General features: G+C 42.0%; 1 protein-coding gene across 7 annotated transcripts in view; it reads left to right on the forward strand.

Moving 5' to 3' along the window:
- CACNA1C (calcium voltage-gated channel subunit alpha1 C) overlaps positions 1-19,541 on the forward strand; it is a 650,685-nt gene that overhangs the window by 606,537 nt on the left and 24,607 nt on the right. For all 7 annotated transcript variants that reach the window (XM_053555459.1, XM_053555465.1, XM_053555462.1 and 4 more), the window contains 4 exons: positions 11,737-11,902; positions 12,503-12,630; positions 13,544-13,640; positions 15,043-15,145. In XM_053555459.1, the coding sequence (XP_053411434.1) occupies positions 11,737-11,902; positions 12,503-12,630; positions 13,544-13,640; positions 15,043-15,145 (494 nt within the window). The remainder of the gene's footprint in view (positions 1-11,736; positions 11,903-12,502; positions 12,631-13,543; positions 13,641-15,042; positions 15,146-19,541) is intronic.

Here is a 19,541-nt window from a genome sequence, read left to right on the forward strand (position 1 = left end):
AAAAATATCCTAGAAGTTGCTAAAGAGGGTAAAAGTCCAAAAAGTTGAAGAGAAGGGAATACTTCCCAATTCATTTTATGAGCCAGCATTACCCCAATACCAAAACCAGACAAGAACATTACAAGAAATGAAAATTACAGACAGGTATCCCTGGTGAACATAGATGCAAAATTCCTTAACAAAATACTAGCAAGCAGAATTCAACATCACATTTAAAAGGTTATTCACCATAATCAAGTGCAATTTAAACCTGATATGCAAGGATGATTCCAAATATACAAATCCATAAATATGACACATTAACAGAATGAAGGACAAAAACCAGGTGATCATCGCAATAGAAGCAGAAAAAGCACGTAACAAAATTCAACATCCTTTCATGACAAAAACTCTCAACAAATTAGGAATACAAGGAATGTACCACAACACAATAAAGGCCATATATGACAGACCCAAAGCTAACATTATACTCAACGGGCAAAAATTGAAAGCTTTTCCTATAAGGTCAGGAATAAGACAAGTTTGCCCATTTTTACCATTTCTATTCAACATGGTACTGGAAGTTCTAGCTAGGACAATTAGACAAGAAAAAGAAACAAAAGGCATTGAAACAAGAAAGAAAGAAGTGAAATTGTGTCTGTTCACCAATGACATAACCTTATATGTAGAAAACCTTGAAGACTCTGCGCCACCCCTGAAAAACTATTAGAACTGATGAATTTGGTAAAGCTGCAGGATATAAAATCAACACACAAAAATAAGCAGCATTTCTTTACACTAATAATGAACTATCTGAAAAATAAAGTAAGAAATCAAGGCCGTTCAGAATAGCAAGCATCAAAAGTAAAATAAAATACATAGAAGTAAATTTAATCAAGAATGTGAAAAGTCTCTATAAAACATTGATGGAAGAAGTAATTGGTGGCCCAAATAAATGAAAAGGTATCCTATGTTCATGGATGGTAAAAATTAATATTGTTAAAATATCTGTACTACCCAAAGTGATCTACAAATTCAATGCAATTTCTATCAAAATTCCAATGTTATTTTTCACAAAAATAGAAAAAAAATCTTAAAATTCATGTAGAATCATAAAAGACCCCAAGCAAACTGAGCAATCTTGAGGAAAAAGAACAAAGCTGGAGGCATCACACTACCTGATGTCAAATCTACTTCAAAGCTATAGCAACCAAAACATCATGATACTTGGCATAAAAACAGAATATTGACCAGTGAAACAGGATCAAGAACCCAGAAATAAATGCAGTTATTTATAATCAATTGATTTTTGAGAAATGTACCAAGAACACAAACTGGAGAAAGGACAGTTTCTTAAATAAGTGGTGTTGCCAAAGAGGAAAAAGTAAATCACTTTTAAAAGCTTCATTTGGCATTAGACTTCTCATCAAGAAAAGTGCATACTAGGAAACAGTGGAGTAATATGTTTAAAATCATGAGTAAAATGTATTTTCAAACCTAGACTCCTCTGTGCAGTCTAATAAGCATTCAAGTAGAAAAGCAAAATAGAGAGATTTACAGCAGCATAGGAACCCAGAAAGTTTGATTCTCCACATAGCCCATATCTGAAGCAAGTACGTAAGGATGTGTAATTCAACAGAATGAAAAATGAATCAAAGACACAGAATGAGCAAAGAAATAATATGATGATTGATTAATAAATGATTTAATTAATAAAACATTATTATGTTTATAGTTATGAGTTATTGAACAAAAAATTATAAAGTTTATGGTAAATCTAAATAATTATTAAGGGAAAATATCCAAAAGATTAATAACAAGTTGGAAGTAAAATCCCATATTATCTCAACAAGGTAGGAAGTGACGCAGTAGGAAAATGTGAAAGGTGAAACCGTGCTAAGATTCTTTCCTTGTCTAGGGAGAAGAAATGGATACTGTTTACCCTTATACATAACTAAGGGAAAAGTGTGTATAAATACAATGTTAAATGTTTAAATTTTAACCACTATTAAAATAGAGGTCTGACAAGTACATTTGCAGACTCATCCCCGAAAAAGTGCGGCACACATCATTGCTGAGTATCACTCTGGTCACCTTTGAGGTGCTCCTCTTGGGAAGCTACACACTGGCACCAGCGCCTAGTCCACACTTCAAAGCACTTTTTCTAGGATGAGTTCATGAACATAATTGATCAGATCTTGTATGACAGCTCTGATACCCATTCCAGAAAAGGTTCCAGAATTGCTCAGAAGGGTGGACTAGGCTCTGATATCAGAGCATAGCTTCCAAGGTGAGTACTTTGAAGATGACCATAGTGATATTCAACAAGGAGGCATGTAGCCACTTTTTCTAGGATGAATTTGTGAGCTTAATTATCTGAACTTATATATTCCAAACCACTAAAGGAAAAAAAGTGGACCAATTTTTTAAAAACCTTAGCAATTCATCAAAGGGAAGGAAAGGCAAAAGTAGAAAATAAAATAAAATAACATTGAACATTAAAATTAGAGCAATAAAATAAGGTGGCAGGAAGAAGAACAAAGATACAAATCATTACTAAAAAACTAAATGAGTTAAATTTTGCTATTAAAAGATATATACTCTAATGTTGGCTTTAAGAAATCTAGCTTTATGGCAGTGCCCGTAGCTCAGTGGCTAGGGTGCTGGCCATGTACAGCAAGGCTGGAGGGTTCAAACCCAGCCTGGGCCAGCTAAAACAACAATGACAACTGCAATAAAAAAAATAGCCGGGCATTGTGGCAGGCACCTGTAATCCCAGCAACTTAGGAGGCTGAGGCAAGAGAGTCGCTTAAGCCCAAGAGTGGAGGTTGCTGTTAGCTGTGATGCCATGGTACTCTACCCAGGGCAACAGCTTGAGACTTTGTCTCAAAAAAAAAAAAAAAGAAAGAAAGAAAGAAATCTAGCTTTAGCCTATTATGTGTATATACAGTAAAATGAAATAACCTTAAGAGAATGAATATAAAGCGATAGAAAAGGAATACCAGATAATGTTTTCAATGTTATTGTAACAAGAGCAATATCGGAAGAAACAATTTCAGCTGAAAGGCATTAAAAAGAGAATAAAAGAAATATTTGGTAAAAGGTATAATTCATTGAGAATATATAATAGTCATAAAACTACATGAGCCTAACAATATACGTTAGAACCTCCATAGGTGACTGCCTCCCTACATTGACCACCTCCTTAAGTTGACCTAAGTTTCAGAGACCAGACATGCTCCACCTTTATGTATCAATACAGTTGGCCTAGTTCCTTATGTTGACCAGTTTGGTATAGTCGCTTGGGTGGTCAACTTACAGAGGTTCTACTGTAGTTTGAAAATGTATCAATCACACACACATACAAACACACTCAGAGTGAGATATTTAATATAACTTATAGAAAATGACAAATCAGACTAGATCAGAGTAGAAGAAAGAGTAAAGAACATCTAAGTCATACAATACCAAACATAACCTAATAGACTTGTACTCTATAAATTGTAAAAAACACATCCGGAAACATTCACAAAAATTAGCCAAGATTTAAGTCACAAAGAAGAACTCAACAAATTCTAAAACTTCTCCAACCTCCAGCAAATGAAAAACTAACCATAAGAATGATAGCCTCTCCAAAATCTACCCACTTAAAAGATTGAAGTTACTCTTCTGAATAACTCAAAACTGAAATTCCAAACTACAGTTATGCTCCACATAATGCCACTTCAGTCAATGATGGACTGCGTGTACAACCGTAGTTCCATAAGATTATAATAGAACCAAAAAATTCCTATTGCCTAGTAACATCATAGCAGTCATAATGTCATAGTGCAATATGTTATGTGTTTGTGGTGATGCTGGTGTCAACAAACCTACTGCACTGCCGGTCATATAAAGTACAGCATATACATCGTGTCCCCGCCTGTCATCCCAGCACTTTGGGAGGATCTTTTAAGCCCTGGAGTTCAAGACCAACTTGGGCAACATAGGAAGACCCTGTCACTTCAAAAAATTAAAAAATTAGCCAGGCATGATGCATGTTTGTATCCTAACAACTCTGGAGGCTGAGGCAAGAGGATCACTTGAGTCCAGGAGTTGGAGGCTGCAGTTAGCTATGATGATAACACTGCACTCCAGCCTGGGAAACACAGCAAGACCCTATCTCAAAAAAAAAAAAAAGAAAAGAAAAGAAAGAAAGTATAGCACTTACAGTTATGTGCACTATATAATACTTGGATAATTATAATTATAATAAATGATTGTATACTGGTTTACGTATTTACTACTCTATTGTTATTATTTAGGCTCATATATCAGTGTTAGCTTCCCGGAGGGGAGTACTCTGAAGATGCCCATAGTAATACTCAACAGGGAGGCATGTAGCACCTTTTCTAGGATGAGTTCGCAAACTTAATTATCTGACCTTGTATATATTAAACCACTAGAGGAAAAAAGTGGACCAAATTTTTTAAAAAAGAACACATTTTAGTAATTCATCAAAGGGAATAAAAGTCAAAAGTAGAAAATAAATAAAATGAAATAAAACATTGAACATTAAATTTAGAACAATAAAACAAGCTGGCAGGAAGAAGAACAAAGATACAAATCACTACTAAAAAACTAAATGTTAAAATGAGAAAATAAAAACTGATACTTTGGAAGGTAAAGAAAATTATTTTTTTCAAATGAAAACCTTTGTTTATATCATTTTCAAGGCATCTAAAGCCATGGTTGTGTGCATTCAGATGTGCACAGGTCAATCTGCATACTTTTGTGTACATAGAAGCCAGTTCTGTGTAGCCAATAAATATTCTATGCATACCTATAAAAACTTTCAGTTTAACCACTTAATAAGGTAAAACATACACAAACATTTATAGAAGCAAAATTACAATATCAAAGATTTTGATATTTTTTTTAAACAGCTCTTGTACGTACAGAAACCACAAATACATACAAAGGACAGAAAATGTAGTGTGGTTTATTAGCTTACCTCACTATCGCTATTGGAGAACAAACCCAAAACTCGGTGTAAAAGGGGTCAGCAGTATACAGCAAAGCAAATTTATTTTGTGTCTTTTATTTATTCCTAAATTATATATGTGCTTGGGATGGACAATAACCTTTATTCATATGATACTAAAACAAGGATTGCCTTGCTTTATAAAACATACACACGAAATAAAAAATTCTTCTGAAAAAAAAAGAAAAAAACTAAATGAGTTAAATTTTGCTATTAAAAGTTAGACATTCTCAAGTGGGCTTTAAGAATCTGGTCTTAGGTTCGGCTCCTGTAGCTCAATGAGGAGGGTGCCAGCCACACACACCAAGGCTGGTGGGTTCAAGCCTGGCCTGGGCCTGCTAAAGGACAATGACAACTGCAACAAAAAAAATAGCCAGGCATTGTGGCGGGCACCTGTAGTTCCAACTACTTGGCAGGCTGAGGCAAGAAAATCACTTGAGCCCAAGAGTTTGAGGTTGCTGTGAGGTATGATGCCACAGCACTCTACTAAGGGCGGCCTAGTGAGACTCTGTCTCAAAAAAACAAACAAACTGGTTTTAGCCTATTATAATACAATGTGTAGATACAATGAAATGAAATGACCTAAAGAGAATGAAAATAAGTGATAGAAATGAATATCAGATGATGTTTTCAATGTAAATGTAGCAAGAGCAGTATCAGAAGAAACCGAAGCAGAATTGCGGAATTCCTACTTCCTAGGAAAATAGGGTTAACTGGAAAAGAGCCTCAGACAGGTGCTTCAGGAGGTATTCAGAAGAAGGCATTGTCATCACAGGAGATGACAGCTTCATACCTGTCATTGTCCCTAAAGACTTGGACAAGATGTGCAGGTGGAAGACAGTGGTATTGGTGATCCTAACCCTCTGTAGGTCTAGGCTAGTGTGTGTGTTTGTGTCCTGGTTTTTAACAAAAAAAAAAAAAATTTTTTTTAATTTTTAATTTAAAAAAGCATATAGAAGAAAGATATGAAGAAAACATTTTTGTATAGCTGTACACTATGTTTGTTATTACAAAAGAGTCTAAAGTTTAAAAATTTAAAACATTTATAAAAGTTGAAAAGTTACAGTAAGCTAATTTATGATTAAAGAAAGAAAAATATTTTTAGGGTGGCGCCTGTGGCTCAAGGAGTAGGGCTCCAGCCCCATATACCGGGGGTGGCAAGTTCAAACTTGGCCCTGGACAAAACTGCAAAAAAAAAGAAAAAAAAGAAGAAGAAGAAAAATATTTTTATAAATGTAGTGCAGCCTGAGCGTCCAGTGTTTATAAAGTCTGTGGTAGTGCACAGTAGTGTCCGAGGCTTTCACATTCACTCCCCACTCTCTCCCTGGCTCACCCAGAGCAACTTCCAGTCCTGCAATCTATCCACGCTAAGTGCTCCACACAGGGGCACTTTTATTTGTCTTTTATACTGTATTTTGACCATACTTTTTCGATTTTTAGATATACAAATACTTACCATGTGTTCCAGTTGCCTGCGGTAGTATTTGGTGTAGTAACATGCTGTACAGGTTTGTAGCCCAGAATCAATGGGCTGTACCTCATAGCGAGGTGTGCAGTAGGCTGTCCCTTCCAGGCTTGTGTGAGTTCTCACTGTGATGTCACACAGCAGAATCGATGGATGACATATCTCTCAGAACACCTCCCATCCTTAGGCGGTGAGTGATTGTACTTGAAAATGAGAGAGTGAGAGCCCGGTATCTTAAATATGTGAGATGCTCCAGTCAAGACCAAAGAAAAATGCAGAGCCTAAAATTCATTTATTAAAAAAAGACATTTTTTTAAAAAGACATATTTAGAAGAATAAATAATTAGAAGAATAACAAAATAACCACAAAAGTATGAAGGAATGCATATGTTAAAAAACCATAAATTAATAAAATATAAAACAAAAGTAAATTTTATCAATAAACTCTAAAGCTGATTCTTTGAAAAAGCAATAAATACACAAGCCTTCATTAAACTTAATTTCTTTTTTTTCTTTTTTTTGAGACAAGTGTCTCACTATGTTGCCCTCGGTAGAGTGCTGTGGTATCACAGCTCACAGCAACCTCTAACTCTTGGGCTTAAGCGATTCTCTTGCCTCAGCCTCCCAAGTAGCTGGGACTACAGGCGCCTGCCACAACACCCGGCTATTTTTTGTTGTAGTTGTCCTTGTTCTTTAGTAGACCCAGGCTGGGTTCAAACCTGCCAGCCCCGGAACATGTGGCCAGCACCCTAACCACTGAGTACCAGTGCTGAGCCCATTAAACTTAATTCCTAAAAAGGACCAAACAACATCAGGAATGCAAAAAAGCAACATAATTACAGATGTGCGAATTATTTTTAGAATGGTAAGAGAATTTCATGCCTCTGTTTTATGGCACCTCGGAAATGATCAGCTACTTCAGGATGAAGTTGAACATGTCCTTCCTAGTCGCTGACTGCCAGAAACTGAAGTGGGCAATGAATGCAAACTCTGTGCCCAGTAGGAGAAGCACGTGGCCACAGAAGTTGTGCCGGTGCTCTGGGTGAAGAAGGGAAGTATTAATGTGAATCTAATCAGTGATACGAGCAATTAACAGAGATTTCTGCATGAAGCAAGGTGTCTTGTCCCACGGCCATGTCTGCAATGGGTCGTTCCTGGTATAGACTAAGGAGAACTGGAAAAAGAAAGTACAAATCTGTTTAGGGTTGCCTTTAGATGCCAACCTGAGTGTTGTCAATTTGGTTATTGTAATAAAAAGATAGAAGGATATTCCTGGACTGATAATGTGGAGCCTCGTGTCACCTGGGCCCAAGGAGATGGCAGAATCCACAGACTTCTCAGTCTCTCCAAAGAAGATGATGTCCACCAATGTGCTGTGAGAAAGCCCTAAACAAAGAATGTAGAAAGCTGGGACCAAAGTGCCCAGGATGCAGCATCTTGTTTGTCCACGTGGCCTACAGCGCAAACATGGGTATACTGCTCTGCAGAAACAGCATACTAAGAAAACTAAGGAGGAGGTCAGAGAACAGGCAAGAAAATAAGGCCGGAGAGAAATGCCCAGACCAGATTGCCAGAGATGGAGGCTCTGCTCTCCAAGCTTCTGAGTCTGGTCAAAAATGGATTTTCTAAGATTAACAAATAAGATCAGACCTCAAAAAAAAAAAACAGAGAGAGAAAGAGAATATTACGAACAAACTTATGCCAGCATATTTGAAAATCTAAAGTATGCTTTTATGTAGGAAAATAGGAATTACAAAAACTATCTTAAGAAATGTAAAAAACAAACAAAAGAAATGTAAAAAACAAAACATTACAGTAGAAATTGAAGTGGTAATTCAAAATTTTAACTCTCAAAAAGGCCCAAGATCTAATATTATATTCATGATGGCTACCTAACTGTCAAGGAATAAGTCTTTCCTGTGTGATATAAACTTCACAGCAACAGAAAGAGATAGAAAACCTCCCCCCGCAAGAGTGGTAGAAGATTAATGCCAAAAAGAAAAGAGAAAAAACAGTAAGTTATAAATATGAAGATACATAGACATAACTTTCATTGTTTACAGACAACATGCTAATCCTAGTAGAAAATCTAAGAAAATCAACTAAAAATGCTTTGTAACAATTAGTAGAATAAGTGGAAGATGAGCAAAGAAAAATAGCACTTTCCGGGTGGCGCCTGTGGCTCAAGGAGTAAGGGTGCCAGTCCCATATGCCGGAGGTGGCAGGTTCAAACCCAGCCCCGGCCAAAAAAAAAACAAAAAAAAAAAAGAAAAATATCACTTTCCTGTACTGGCAATAACTAATTTGTAATATAACACAATTCAATTAACAGAATTAACAAAATCTTATGCTATCACTTTTTCTAGTCCCCATTATATTATAAGTTTTATGCAAGGCAATGAGAAAAATAAGTCATAAGAAGTAAAGAGGAAGAAACAAAATTAAATGCAAAAAATTAAATTGCCTATGGAGAATCCATAAGAGAAACTACAGATAAATTGCTAAAACTAATAAGAAAGTTCAGAAAATCTTATTTATGAAATCAATTCCTTCCACATCTGTAGCAAACTGATGTAACTTTAAAAACTATAACTTTTATGTTTCTTTTTTGTTTGTGTTGGTTTTTTTTTTTAATTAATATGAGAGCACATACAATTAGGTGACATTGTTTGCGTTTGTAAGGTAAAGTCTGAGTTGCAGTCGAGCCCTTCACCCAGGAAGTGTGCCATATACCCCTATATTGTACCTGTTAGGTTGGAACTTACAGGACACCCCCTCCCCCTTTCCTCCCTCCCTGCTTCTTGAATTTAATTGTGCTTTTCTCTCCTGTGGACCTATAATTGTTGATCTACTAGTTTCAGCACAGTATTGAGTACATAGGATACTTGCTTTTCCATTCTTGAGCTACTTTACTTAGGAGAGTGTTCTCTAACCAGAATCTATCAGGAACTCAAGCAAATCAACAAGAAAAGAACAAACAACCCCATTAATCACTGGGCAAGAGATATGAACAAAATCTTTTCCCAACAGGACAGACAAATGGCCAACAAACACGTGAAAAAATGCTCATCGTCCCTAATCATCAAAGAAATGCAAATCAAAACCACTTTGAGATATCACCTAACCCCAGTGAGAATAGCCCACATCACTAAGTCCCCAAAAATACAACATTTAAACTATACTTCTTTAACTGTGCAACAAAATAAAGAAGATAACTAGCAATAATTTGACAAAGGATGCATGTAGGGGAAGTCATGAAATTTTGTTGAAAATGTTAAACAAGGCCTTAATAAGTGGAGAGATGTGCCCTGTTCCTGGCTGGGAGACAGTATCATAAAGCTGTCAGGATTAGCCAAGTTAACCTGTAATCTAATGCAATGCCAATAAGACTCTCAACAGACTCCATATGACTTAACAAACTGGTTCTAAGGAGTCTACGAAAAAGAAAAGTAATGTGAATAGCCAAGATAAATTTTGAAAAACAGCAGTTTTCAAGGACTCACTCTCTATGAGAGAGCAAGGCTTTTGTAAAGCTACGTAATTGGTAGCTTTACAAAAATGGTACATCAGTTCCAAGATGAACAAACAAATCCATGGAATAGAATGAAAAGGCTAGCAGAATACCCACATACCTGTGGAAATACAATTCATGTCAGAAGAAATATTTCTAATATTTTAAATCTATAGGTACCTATTCAATAAATAGTATTAAGAAAATTGGTTATCTATACAGAAAAAGATGAAAGCATATTTCTACCTCGCATCAAACGTGAAAATAAATTCCAGGTTAATGAGTCATTGTGAGAACCGTTTAAAGAACATAGAGGGATTCATTCCTGTACCCTCAAAGAATCCCCAAAAATAAATAAATAAAAGAAAGAAAGAAAAGGAAAAAAAAAAAAACATGGAGTGTGTGTTTGTGACCTAGAATAGATAGGGAAGGATTTTTCTTTCTTTCTTTCTTTTTGAGACAGAGTCTCGCTCTGTTGCCCAGGCTAGAGTGCCATGGTTTCAGTCTACCTCACAGCAACCTCAAACTCCTGGGCTCAAGCATGCCCGAGCAGCTGGGACTACGGGCATGCATCACAACACATGGATAATTTTTTCTGTTTTTAGTAGAGATGGGACCTCACTCTTGGTTAGGGTGGTCTTGAACTCCTGAGTTCAAGCGATTCTCCTGCTTCGGCACCCTCAAAGTACTAGGATTACAAGCATGAGCCACCACACCCAGTCAGGAAGGATTTTTTAAACAAGATGCAAAAAGTACAAGGAAAAAAGCATAAATTTGACTACACTGAAATGTAAAACTTAGATTCATCAAACTACATCATAAATAAAGCAAGAGACAAGCCATTGACTAGAAGAAGATACTTGTAATGCATATAACTAATGAAGGGATTGATATAAAAAAATATAATGAACCCAAAAAATAAACAAGATAAATAATCCATAATTCAAATAAGCAAAAATACAATTTGACAGAAGATAAAATCCAAATTCGCAACCCACCAATCATTTTAACACCAGATTAAAACAGCAATGAACCAACATTTCACATATATGAGCAACATTTTAAAAATTCATTAATAGGGCAGCACCTGTGGCTCAAGGAGTAGGGCGCCGGCCCCATATACTGGAGGTGGTGGGTTCAAACCCGGCTCCGGCTGAAAACTGCAAAAAAAAAAAAAAATTAATACCAAGATGTGATAAGTCTATAGAGTGATGACATTTCCCCTTCACTGATGACAGGAGTCTAAACTGGACACACAGGATGCCTGGTAAAATGAGCATGTGTGTCCCTTCAACTAGCAACTCCACTTCTGAGCAGACAGCAAGACGCAGACCCTCCTGTTTACTGCAGTGTTATTTGTAATAGCAAATGAAAAAAAAATGAAAAGCTCAAATGACCCATAACAAGAGGGTGATTTTTTTTTAACGGCATGTTCTTGATTGTACTGCTATACAGCAGTTAAGATGAATGAACTAGGTCTAAAATATACTATCCAAATGACTAACTCGCCCAAACTTCACACGGATTGCAAAAAGAACAAGTTTGCAGACAAGGTTTAATGTATTTACTATTTATGCAAAGTTTTGAAATGTTCAGAAGAATGTTACATGTTTTCATATTTAGTGAAGATATCAAAGCATTCAAGGAATGATAAACACCAAGCTCATTTTAGTGAACCCCTCTGCAGAAGGAGGCAGAGGGGTTTGTGTGGCACTGGGGCACTGGCTGCATGGGTGAGGGCTCCCCGCTCTCTTCCAGGTGTGCCACTGGAGAGGCCTGGCAGGACATCATGCTGGCCTGCATGCCAGGCAAGAAATGCGCCCCAGAGTCCGAGCCCAGCAACAGCACGGAAGGGGAGGCCCCCTGCGGCAGCAGCTTTGCCGTCTTCTACTTCATCAGCTTCTACATGCTCTGTGCCTTCCTGGTAAGCCTAGTGGTCTCCACGACCACAAGTAATGAGTGGGCGGTTCCTGGGGAGCCCGAGCCCTTGATCTCAGCAGCTCACAGTCAGGGCAACTCTCCTGGAGGAGCTGGCTTGGGAAGACTAAGTTGGTAGGAATGTCTGGCCATAATGAGAGGAGGGCAGAACACCTTGGGCCAGAATGAGCTCAGCCAGCATCTTGTCTGCCCATTCTTGGCTCTTGTCATAGGTGGCATTGTCCCAGAGGACAAAAGGGAATTGTGGAGACCTGAAGAAATGTGTACTTTTTGGCATCTTTTTGAGGAGTGAGGGATGGTGGTAGATGAAGTCTGCCTCTGTACTGGGTAGTCCTGCCCAAGAGCATGGTAGGAGGGAAGCTGTCCAGCCCACATGTGGGTCTACCCTACACAACTCACAGGGAAGCCGTATCAAGCATAAACCTAGGACACCCAAGTTCTAGGAGTGGTGGGGAATGATGGCATTACATGCTGGTGTTTAGAAATGTCAGCTTCTGCCATGCACACTGGCTGGCAAAGTGGATCAAGTGGCAGGTGCGTGGGAAAGTCCACATTGAGTTCTTCATTGTACTAACTGTCCTTGCAGATCATCAACCTCTTTGTAGCTGTCATCATGGACAACTTTGACTACCTGACCAGGGACTGGTCCATCCTTGGTCCCCACCACCTGGATGAATTTAAAAGAATTTGGGCAGAGTATGACCCTGAAGCCAAGTAAGTTCCCAGAAGGAAATCCTGATTCCCCAGGCTGGGGGGAGGGTATTGATTGGCCATGCTTGTAGGAGAGGCTCATGATGGGCCAACATTGGGCAGACCATTTGGAAAAACTGAACTGCCCCAGACCCCAGGCCGTAGGGTCAAAAGTCAGGCACCTTTGACTAAGTCAAGGACACATCTGTCACGTCCGTTTGAATGGAAGGATATAGGAGATCCTAGTATCAAGAATAAATAACAAGTGTTCAGGTTGGGATGTTTATAGCCAGATAGGTCCTGACTTTATGCCCTTAGTAGTAGATCACATTCGATTGACATTTAGTGAGTATGTTTTGGTCAGATGGTCAGTTGGTCGAAGCAGCAAGTATACTTTGAGAATTCTATTTTACTACTGAAATTCCTTCCACCTTGAACATAGCATGCACAGAAATCGTTCATTAAAACCTAAACACATGGCCGGGCATGGTGACTCACACCTATAATCCTTGCACTCTGGAAAGCCAAGGTGGGATTGCTTGAGCTCAGGATTTTGAGACGAGCCTGAGCAAGAGTGAGACCCCATCTCTACTAAAAACAGGAAAAACTAGCCAGGCACTGTGGTGACCACTTGCAGTCCCACCTACTCGGGAAGCTGAGACAAGAGGATCACTTGAGCCTAAGAGCTTGAGGTTGCCGTATGATGATACCATGGCACTCTACCCAGAGCAACAGAGTGAGACTCTCTCTCTCAAAAAAAAACAAAAAATCTAAACACATGTGCAGTAGATTTGAAATTGGACCGTGCAATTCTGTAACTCTGCCCTGAGCTTGACCTGTAGAGCCTCCCTGGGGTATTCCCTGTTGGGGGGCCCACCGCTCAGGACCCAGCAGAATCCTGGCCCTCTCACTGTTCTTTCCCGGCTTCCTCTCCTAGGGGTCGTATCAAACACCTAGATGTGGTGACCCTCCTCCGGCGGATTCAGCCTCCCCTGGGCTTTGGGAAGCTGTGCCCTCACCGCGTGGCTTGCAAAGTAAGAAATGACCTGGGTTTGTGGGAGAAAGAGAAACATGGGAGGCAAGATGCTGTTTATCTTATGACTTTGGGTGGACCATGGATCCTAAAAGGGATTGAAGCTACTATTTTACGTCCCTAAAGAAATGAGCCTGAGAGGAGGGGAAGGATGAATGGAGGGAGAGTAATTGGTGGGACCACACCTATGGTGCATTTTACAAGGGTACATGTTAAATGTACTAAGTGTAGAATATAAATGTCTTAACACAATAACTAAGAAAATGCGGTGAAGGCTATGTTAACCAGTTTCATGAAAGTATTTCAAATTGTATACAAAACCAGCACATTGTACCCCATAATTGTATTAATGTACATAGCTATGATTTAATTTTAAAAAAGAAAAAGAAATGAGCCTGAGCCAGGTTCTATTTTGAGAGTGCTTCCAGCTCTGAGTTCTCAGATTCTAAAGAAATCATAGAGTGCCTTGTGTCCCAGTGAGCATGTGCCCCATCCCGGGTAAAGGACTTATTCAACTCATCAGACTGCACTATCCAGGCACCCTGAGGCAGTGTTATTTTGGGGAGTTAGAGAGCCAGGACAGAGTCCATGCATTGGCTTCACGAGGGTGAGGAGGTTCGCAGCCTGGACAGGGCTGAGAGGCATCCGTGTGACCCCCAGATGAGCCAGGGCAGGTGGAACATTGGGCTCTAAGCTTTCCAGTGGTCACTATACGGTTCACGCTGTCCATGAGATCCAGAAGGCTCTGGTCATTGAGGAGACGTCACCCTTCTTGGTGCTAAGATTAACAGGAGGACAACACATGAGCTAGTGGACAGCATCCCTGACCACATCCTCAGGGTAGATGCTGAGGTACCTGGCAAGCCTCAGGACAAGCATTCTCATCATGACCTGGCTGTGCTGGCAGCGTGGCCCTAGAGTGCCGTGCAAGGTGAACGAACACACATGGGGGTGGGAAAGGAGGGAAGCGGACAGTCCAGGCCCAGCCAGTGCCAGCAGCTTCCAACCCTGCTGATGGAGAGGACACTCTGCAGCTCCTATAAGCAAGCCTCCCGTCACCCTGTAGCCTCCTGTCACCCTGTGCCTCATCTGGGCCAGCGCCCAGTGTGTTTCTTGCTTTGCTGTGTGCCTGAGCAGACACCAGGCAGGTCGGGGGTTGGGGTGGGCTTCACATCCTTCTGTGGAAGTGAGGGTCTAGAGAGGACGCTCATAGTCACCCTTTCTGCCCAGAAAGGATTTTGAACACATTCTCATGACCTGTGCTTCACACCCCTACCCAAGCCTGACAACACCCACATGAGTGTCAAGCCTCCTCACCCCCAGCATTCTCCCACTGTGATGGTTCTGTAGGACCCTCAAGAACCTTCTGCTGTAACCACCGGCTTTGCCCCCTTCTCCTGCAGCGCCTGGTATCTATGAACATGCCTCTGAACAGTGATGGGACAGTCATGTTCAATGCCACCCTGTTTGCCCTGGTCAGGACAGCCCTGAGGATCAAAACAGAAGGTAAGGACACCTGTAGGCTCTGGAGAGCCACACAGAAGGTCTAGCAGACTGACCAGGAAGGAGCTCACAGCCTGCAAAGTGCTCTGGACCCTTCCTGTCCCATATGGCACCCAAGCAGGGACTCAGGGCTCACATGACTCGAGAGCATCAAAGAGGCCCAGGGTGGCACCTGTGGCTCAATGGAGTAGGGCACCAGCCCCATATGCTGGAGGTGGCGTGTTCAAACCCAGGCCTGGTCAAAAACTGCAAAAAAAAAAAAAAAAAAAAAGCCCAGCCTGACCAGGGTTCTCTTGCTTTTTGAATTTCCCCCTCACCTCTAGCTTTAAACTCTAACTTTATTTATTTATGTTGAACTCCAGCTTTCCATCAAACCCTAGAAATTATTCTGGGCGATATCGTGAAGTTATAGAGTATAGTTCAAAAACAGAAGGAAATGAGTGAGGCAAGACCAGGCCCCATCTGGAGGGACTTATGCTAGCTACAGGTGGGTCTCTAAAGATCTGTGCTGGGAGGACATGCTGAGAAGGGGACATAGTAACAAGTGGCGAGCGGGGCAGAGGTCATCACAGGCGCTCAGCCAGACAGCAGGTGAAGGCCAGGCCACACTCACTCAGGGCTGCGTCCAGCTGGAGGGGGCTTCCAATTTGCACAGAGTTGCCCCAGGGGCTAGCAGCAGCCTTGGCTAAAACAATCTGCTGTCTCTATGATTGCTAAGGACGCTTAGCAGAGCCACTCTGAGGAAAAGGCCTGTGAAGATGCTGTCTCCAAGAGCTTCAAGACTATTACTGTGTTTCTGAGAGAGTCAAAAGGCCACTGGCCTGAGAATGAGCTGTTGGCACTTGTTTAAAATACTGTATCCCAAGTACTCGCACACATCTACTGAATCTGGGTCTCTGGGTGGGGTGGGGAATCTGCATTTGAACCAGCCGCAGAGATGATTCACACCCACTAGTGGAGTAATGAAGGAAAACACAGACGAGACGAGCAGCATGTTTTCTTTTCCTTCCGTCTTCCTACACTTTGACCTGAGCGGCTCGGGCTGCCAGTGTTTTCTGTGGTGCAACAGAAAGAGCCCTGGGCAGAGTGATGGGAGGCTTGCAGCTGACTCCCGGCTCTGGTTAGGGATGTGAGTGGAGCCGTTTGTTCCGTCTGTGCTTCCATTTCTTCATGTATAGAATAAAGAAAGGTGCCGGTGTGTTTCAGATAATAACCCAGAGAGGGACCGTCTCTCTGTTAGATCCTTCCAGAAAAAATAACAGAAATGTCTGAAATGAAGGGCAGTGAGAACCAACCCAGCAACATATATGTCAAACTAATGAGCTAATCCCAAAGAAAGGAAAATTGTTTAAGTTCTGCTGCTAAATTGAAAAGAAAGCAAATACCATCAGTAGCCAGTGCAATAATTCCATCTGAAATGGGTGTAAATGGGCCTATTTCGGAATTGAATACGTATTTAATGCATCGTGTGTGTATAACATAGAAGAAAAAATCGGACCTGTGCAGTAGCTCAGACGTGTAATCCTAGCACTTTGGGAGGCTAAGGCAAGAGGAATCACATGAGACCAGGAGTTTTAGACCAGGCTGGGCAACAAAGGGAAACCCTGTCTCTACAAAAAATAGAAAAATCAGCCAGTGTGGTGGAGCACATCTGTAGTCCCAGCTACTTGGGAGGCTGAGGCAGGAGGATCTCTGGAGCCCAGGAGTTTGAGACTGTAGTGAGCGGTGATCCTTCCACTGCACTCTAGCCTGTACAACAATAACAACAAAATTCGAAGGGGATTTATTAATATGTTAGTATTGATTATCACTGAGTGGTAGACTCGGCAGTGGCTTTTTCCTTCTTGTGTAGTTTTGTTACTTTCCAAATTTCCTACAATGACTAGTATTGCATTCATGTTGAGGGGGAAGGGTTTTCTTCTCCAGGGAGAGAAGACAGGATGACTGCAAGAAAGAATATGTTGTACAACTTAAAGCTTGATGTAAAGGACGGATGTTAAGTTTTTGTTCCATAGAAGAACAAAAAAACAGAATGCATGGGAGAGATCCAGCAATGTTGAGGATGCATTGTCAAAGCACACCACATCCAACTAAATTGTACCAACAGCTGATACCAACACAAAGGAACCCCCCACCCCTAGTCAGATACAGAGAGCCAGTCTTGAGGAAATAGGAATTCCAGAGAAAAGGAGCTGGCAGCCATGTGAGAACAACTATAGTCAAGTGAATTCGAGGGGACATTATTCAGCCCGTACAGAGAACCGGGATATTCGAACTATGCGTGCATCTGTCTGAACAGTATTTCAATCAGGACGATTTCACTTCATGCTCAGAAACCAGCAACTGCTCTACCCACGAAGGGAACTAGTCTCGGCCATAACTGAGGAGTGCTGAGGAGCTGTCCTCTGGCTCTGTTTGGATCTGATGTGCAAACCAGGAACTCAGGAGCCCAGCATTTTCTCTTCGGTGTCACCTCTGCTTGCTCTCCCATGTGGCCTCGGAGGTGGCTGTGAATGCAGTCCAATGTCACTCTCAGCCGCTGTTCCATCCTGCCTCTCCCATGTGCCAGCAGTAAACGTCCCCTGCCTTGGTTCCCTATTGCTGTGTAACAAATGACCACAAAGAATGGCTCCAGTGATGCGCTCACAGCTCTGTGGGTCAGAAGTCCATCTATGGAGTATCTGGGTTCTCTACTGAGGGTCTCCCGAGACCAAATTCAGGATGTCGATCAGGCTGTGTGATCTTCTGGTGGCTCTAGGGAAGTTTCCACCTCTAAGCTGATTCATGTTATTGGCAGAATTCATTTCTTGGCATTGTCAGTCTGCAATCCTCATTTCCCTACTAGCTGTCTGCTGGGGACCGCTCCCAGGCCCCTGGAGACCGCTCAGTTCCTAGCATGGGTGTCTGCCTTCTGCCAGGCCAACGAGAGCCTCTCACTGCCTCTTCTCTCCCACCTGGAGAGGACTCTCTGCTTTTAAAAGGCCGATGTGATTAGGTCAGGCCCACCTAGATAATCTCCTTGTCTTATGGTCACAGGTGCCACGTAATGTAACCTAATCACAGGAGTAAAGTCCATCACGTTCATGGACCTTGGGATTGGTGGGGGTGGGGAGATATCTTTGGGAGCAGCTTAGAATCCTGCCTGCCACCTCCCTCGTACAGGACAGGTCTCAGCCCTCCTTTCTCATCGCTGTAAGGCCAGGATCCCAGAGGCTGCATGGTATGGGCGCCTTAGTAAGTCTGTTTTACCACTGGAGAAAGAAGACATCAAGGAAATTCCAAACCACGGAGTCCAGTGTCTCCCGAATCCTGCTTCCACTGTTAGGTTTTGCTTCCTAGGGTAGACTTGGCAGGCAGAGCCCTCGTTGGCACAGATGTACCCCTGCATGTGGGGGAGACTGCTCTTCCCTCCAATCTCATCCACACTTCCTGTGGCACCCCAAGGAGGCCCATAAGAAATACCCCCAACAGGGGGCACTCCTACTGCTCCCCTTCAGAGGGGTGTGTGTATATGAGCTGGTGAGCATGTAGGCCCTGGTGGAGCTGACCAGCAGCTGGGTTCAGTCCATGAGGAAAAGAATCGAGTGTCAGGTGGGGCAGAGGGACCCCAGGGCTGGCCTGAGCAACACACAGGGAGAAGGGAGAGGAATGGCTCTGGATGGACACAGGGAGAAGGGAGAGGAATGGCTCTGGATGGACACAGGGAGAAGGGAGAGGAATGGCTCTGGATGGGACACAGGGAGAAGGGAGAGGAATGGCTCTGGATGGGACACAGGGAGAAGGGAGAGGAATGGCTCTGGATGGACACAGGGAGAAGGGAGAGGAATGGCTCTGGATGGGACACAGGGAGAAGGGAGAGGAATGGCTCTGGATGGACACAGGGAGAAGGGAGAGGAATGGCTCTGGATGGACACAGGGAGAAGGGAGAGGAATGGCTCTGGATGGACACAGGGAGAAGGGAGAGGAATGGCTCTGGATGGGACACAGGGAGAAGGGAGAGGAATGGCTCTGGATGGACACAGGGAGAAGGGAGAGGAATGGCTCTGGATGGACACAGGGAGAAGGGAGAGGAATGGCTCTGGATGGACACAGGGAGAAGGGAGAGGAATGGCTCTGGATGGGACACAGGGAGAAGGGAGAGGAATGGCTCTGGATGGACACAGGGAGAAGGGAGAGGAATGGCTCTGGATGGACACAGGGAGAAGGGAGAGGAATGGCTCTGGATGGACACAGGGAGAAGAGAGAGGAATGGCTCTGGATGGACACAGGGAGAAGGGAGAGGAATGGCTCTGGATGGACACAGGGAGAAGGGAGAGGAATGGCTCTGGATGGGACACAGGGAGAAGGGAGAGGAATGGCTCTGGATGGACACAGGGAGAAGGGAGAGGAATGGCTCTGG

Source organism: Nycticebus coucang, chromosome 12 (assembly GCF_027406575.1).
Source record: "Nycticebus coucang isolate mNycCou1 chromosome 12, mNycCou1.pri, whole genome shotgun sequence".
Taxonomy (NCBI): Eukaryota; Metazoa; Chordata; class Mammalia; order Primates; family Lorisidae; genus Nycticebus; species Nycticebus coucang.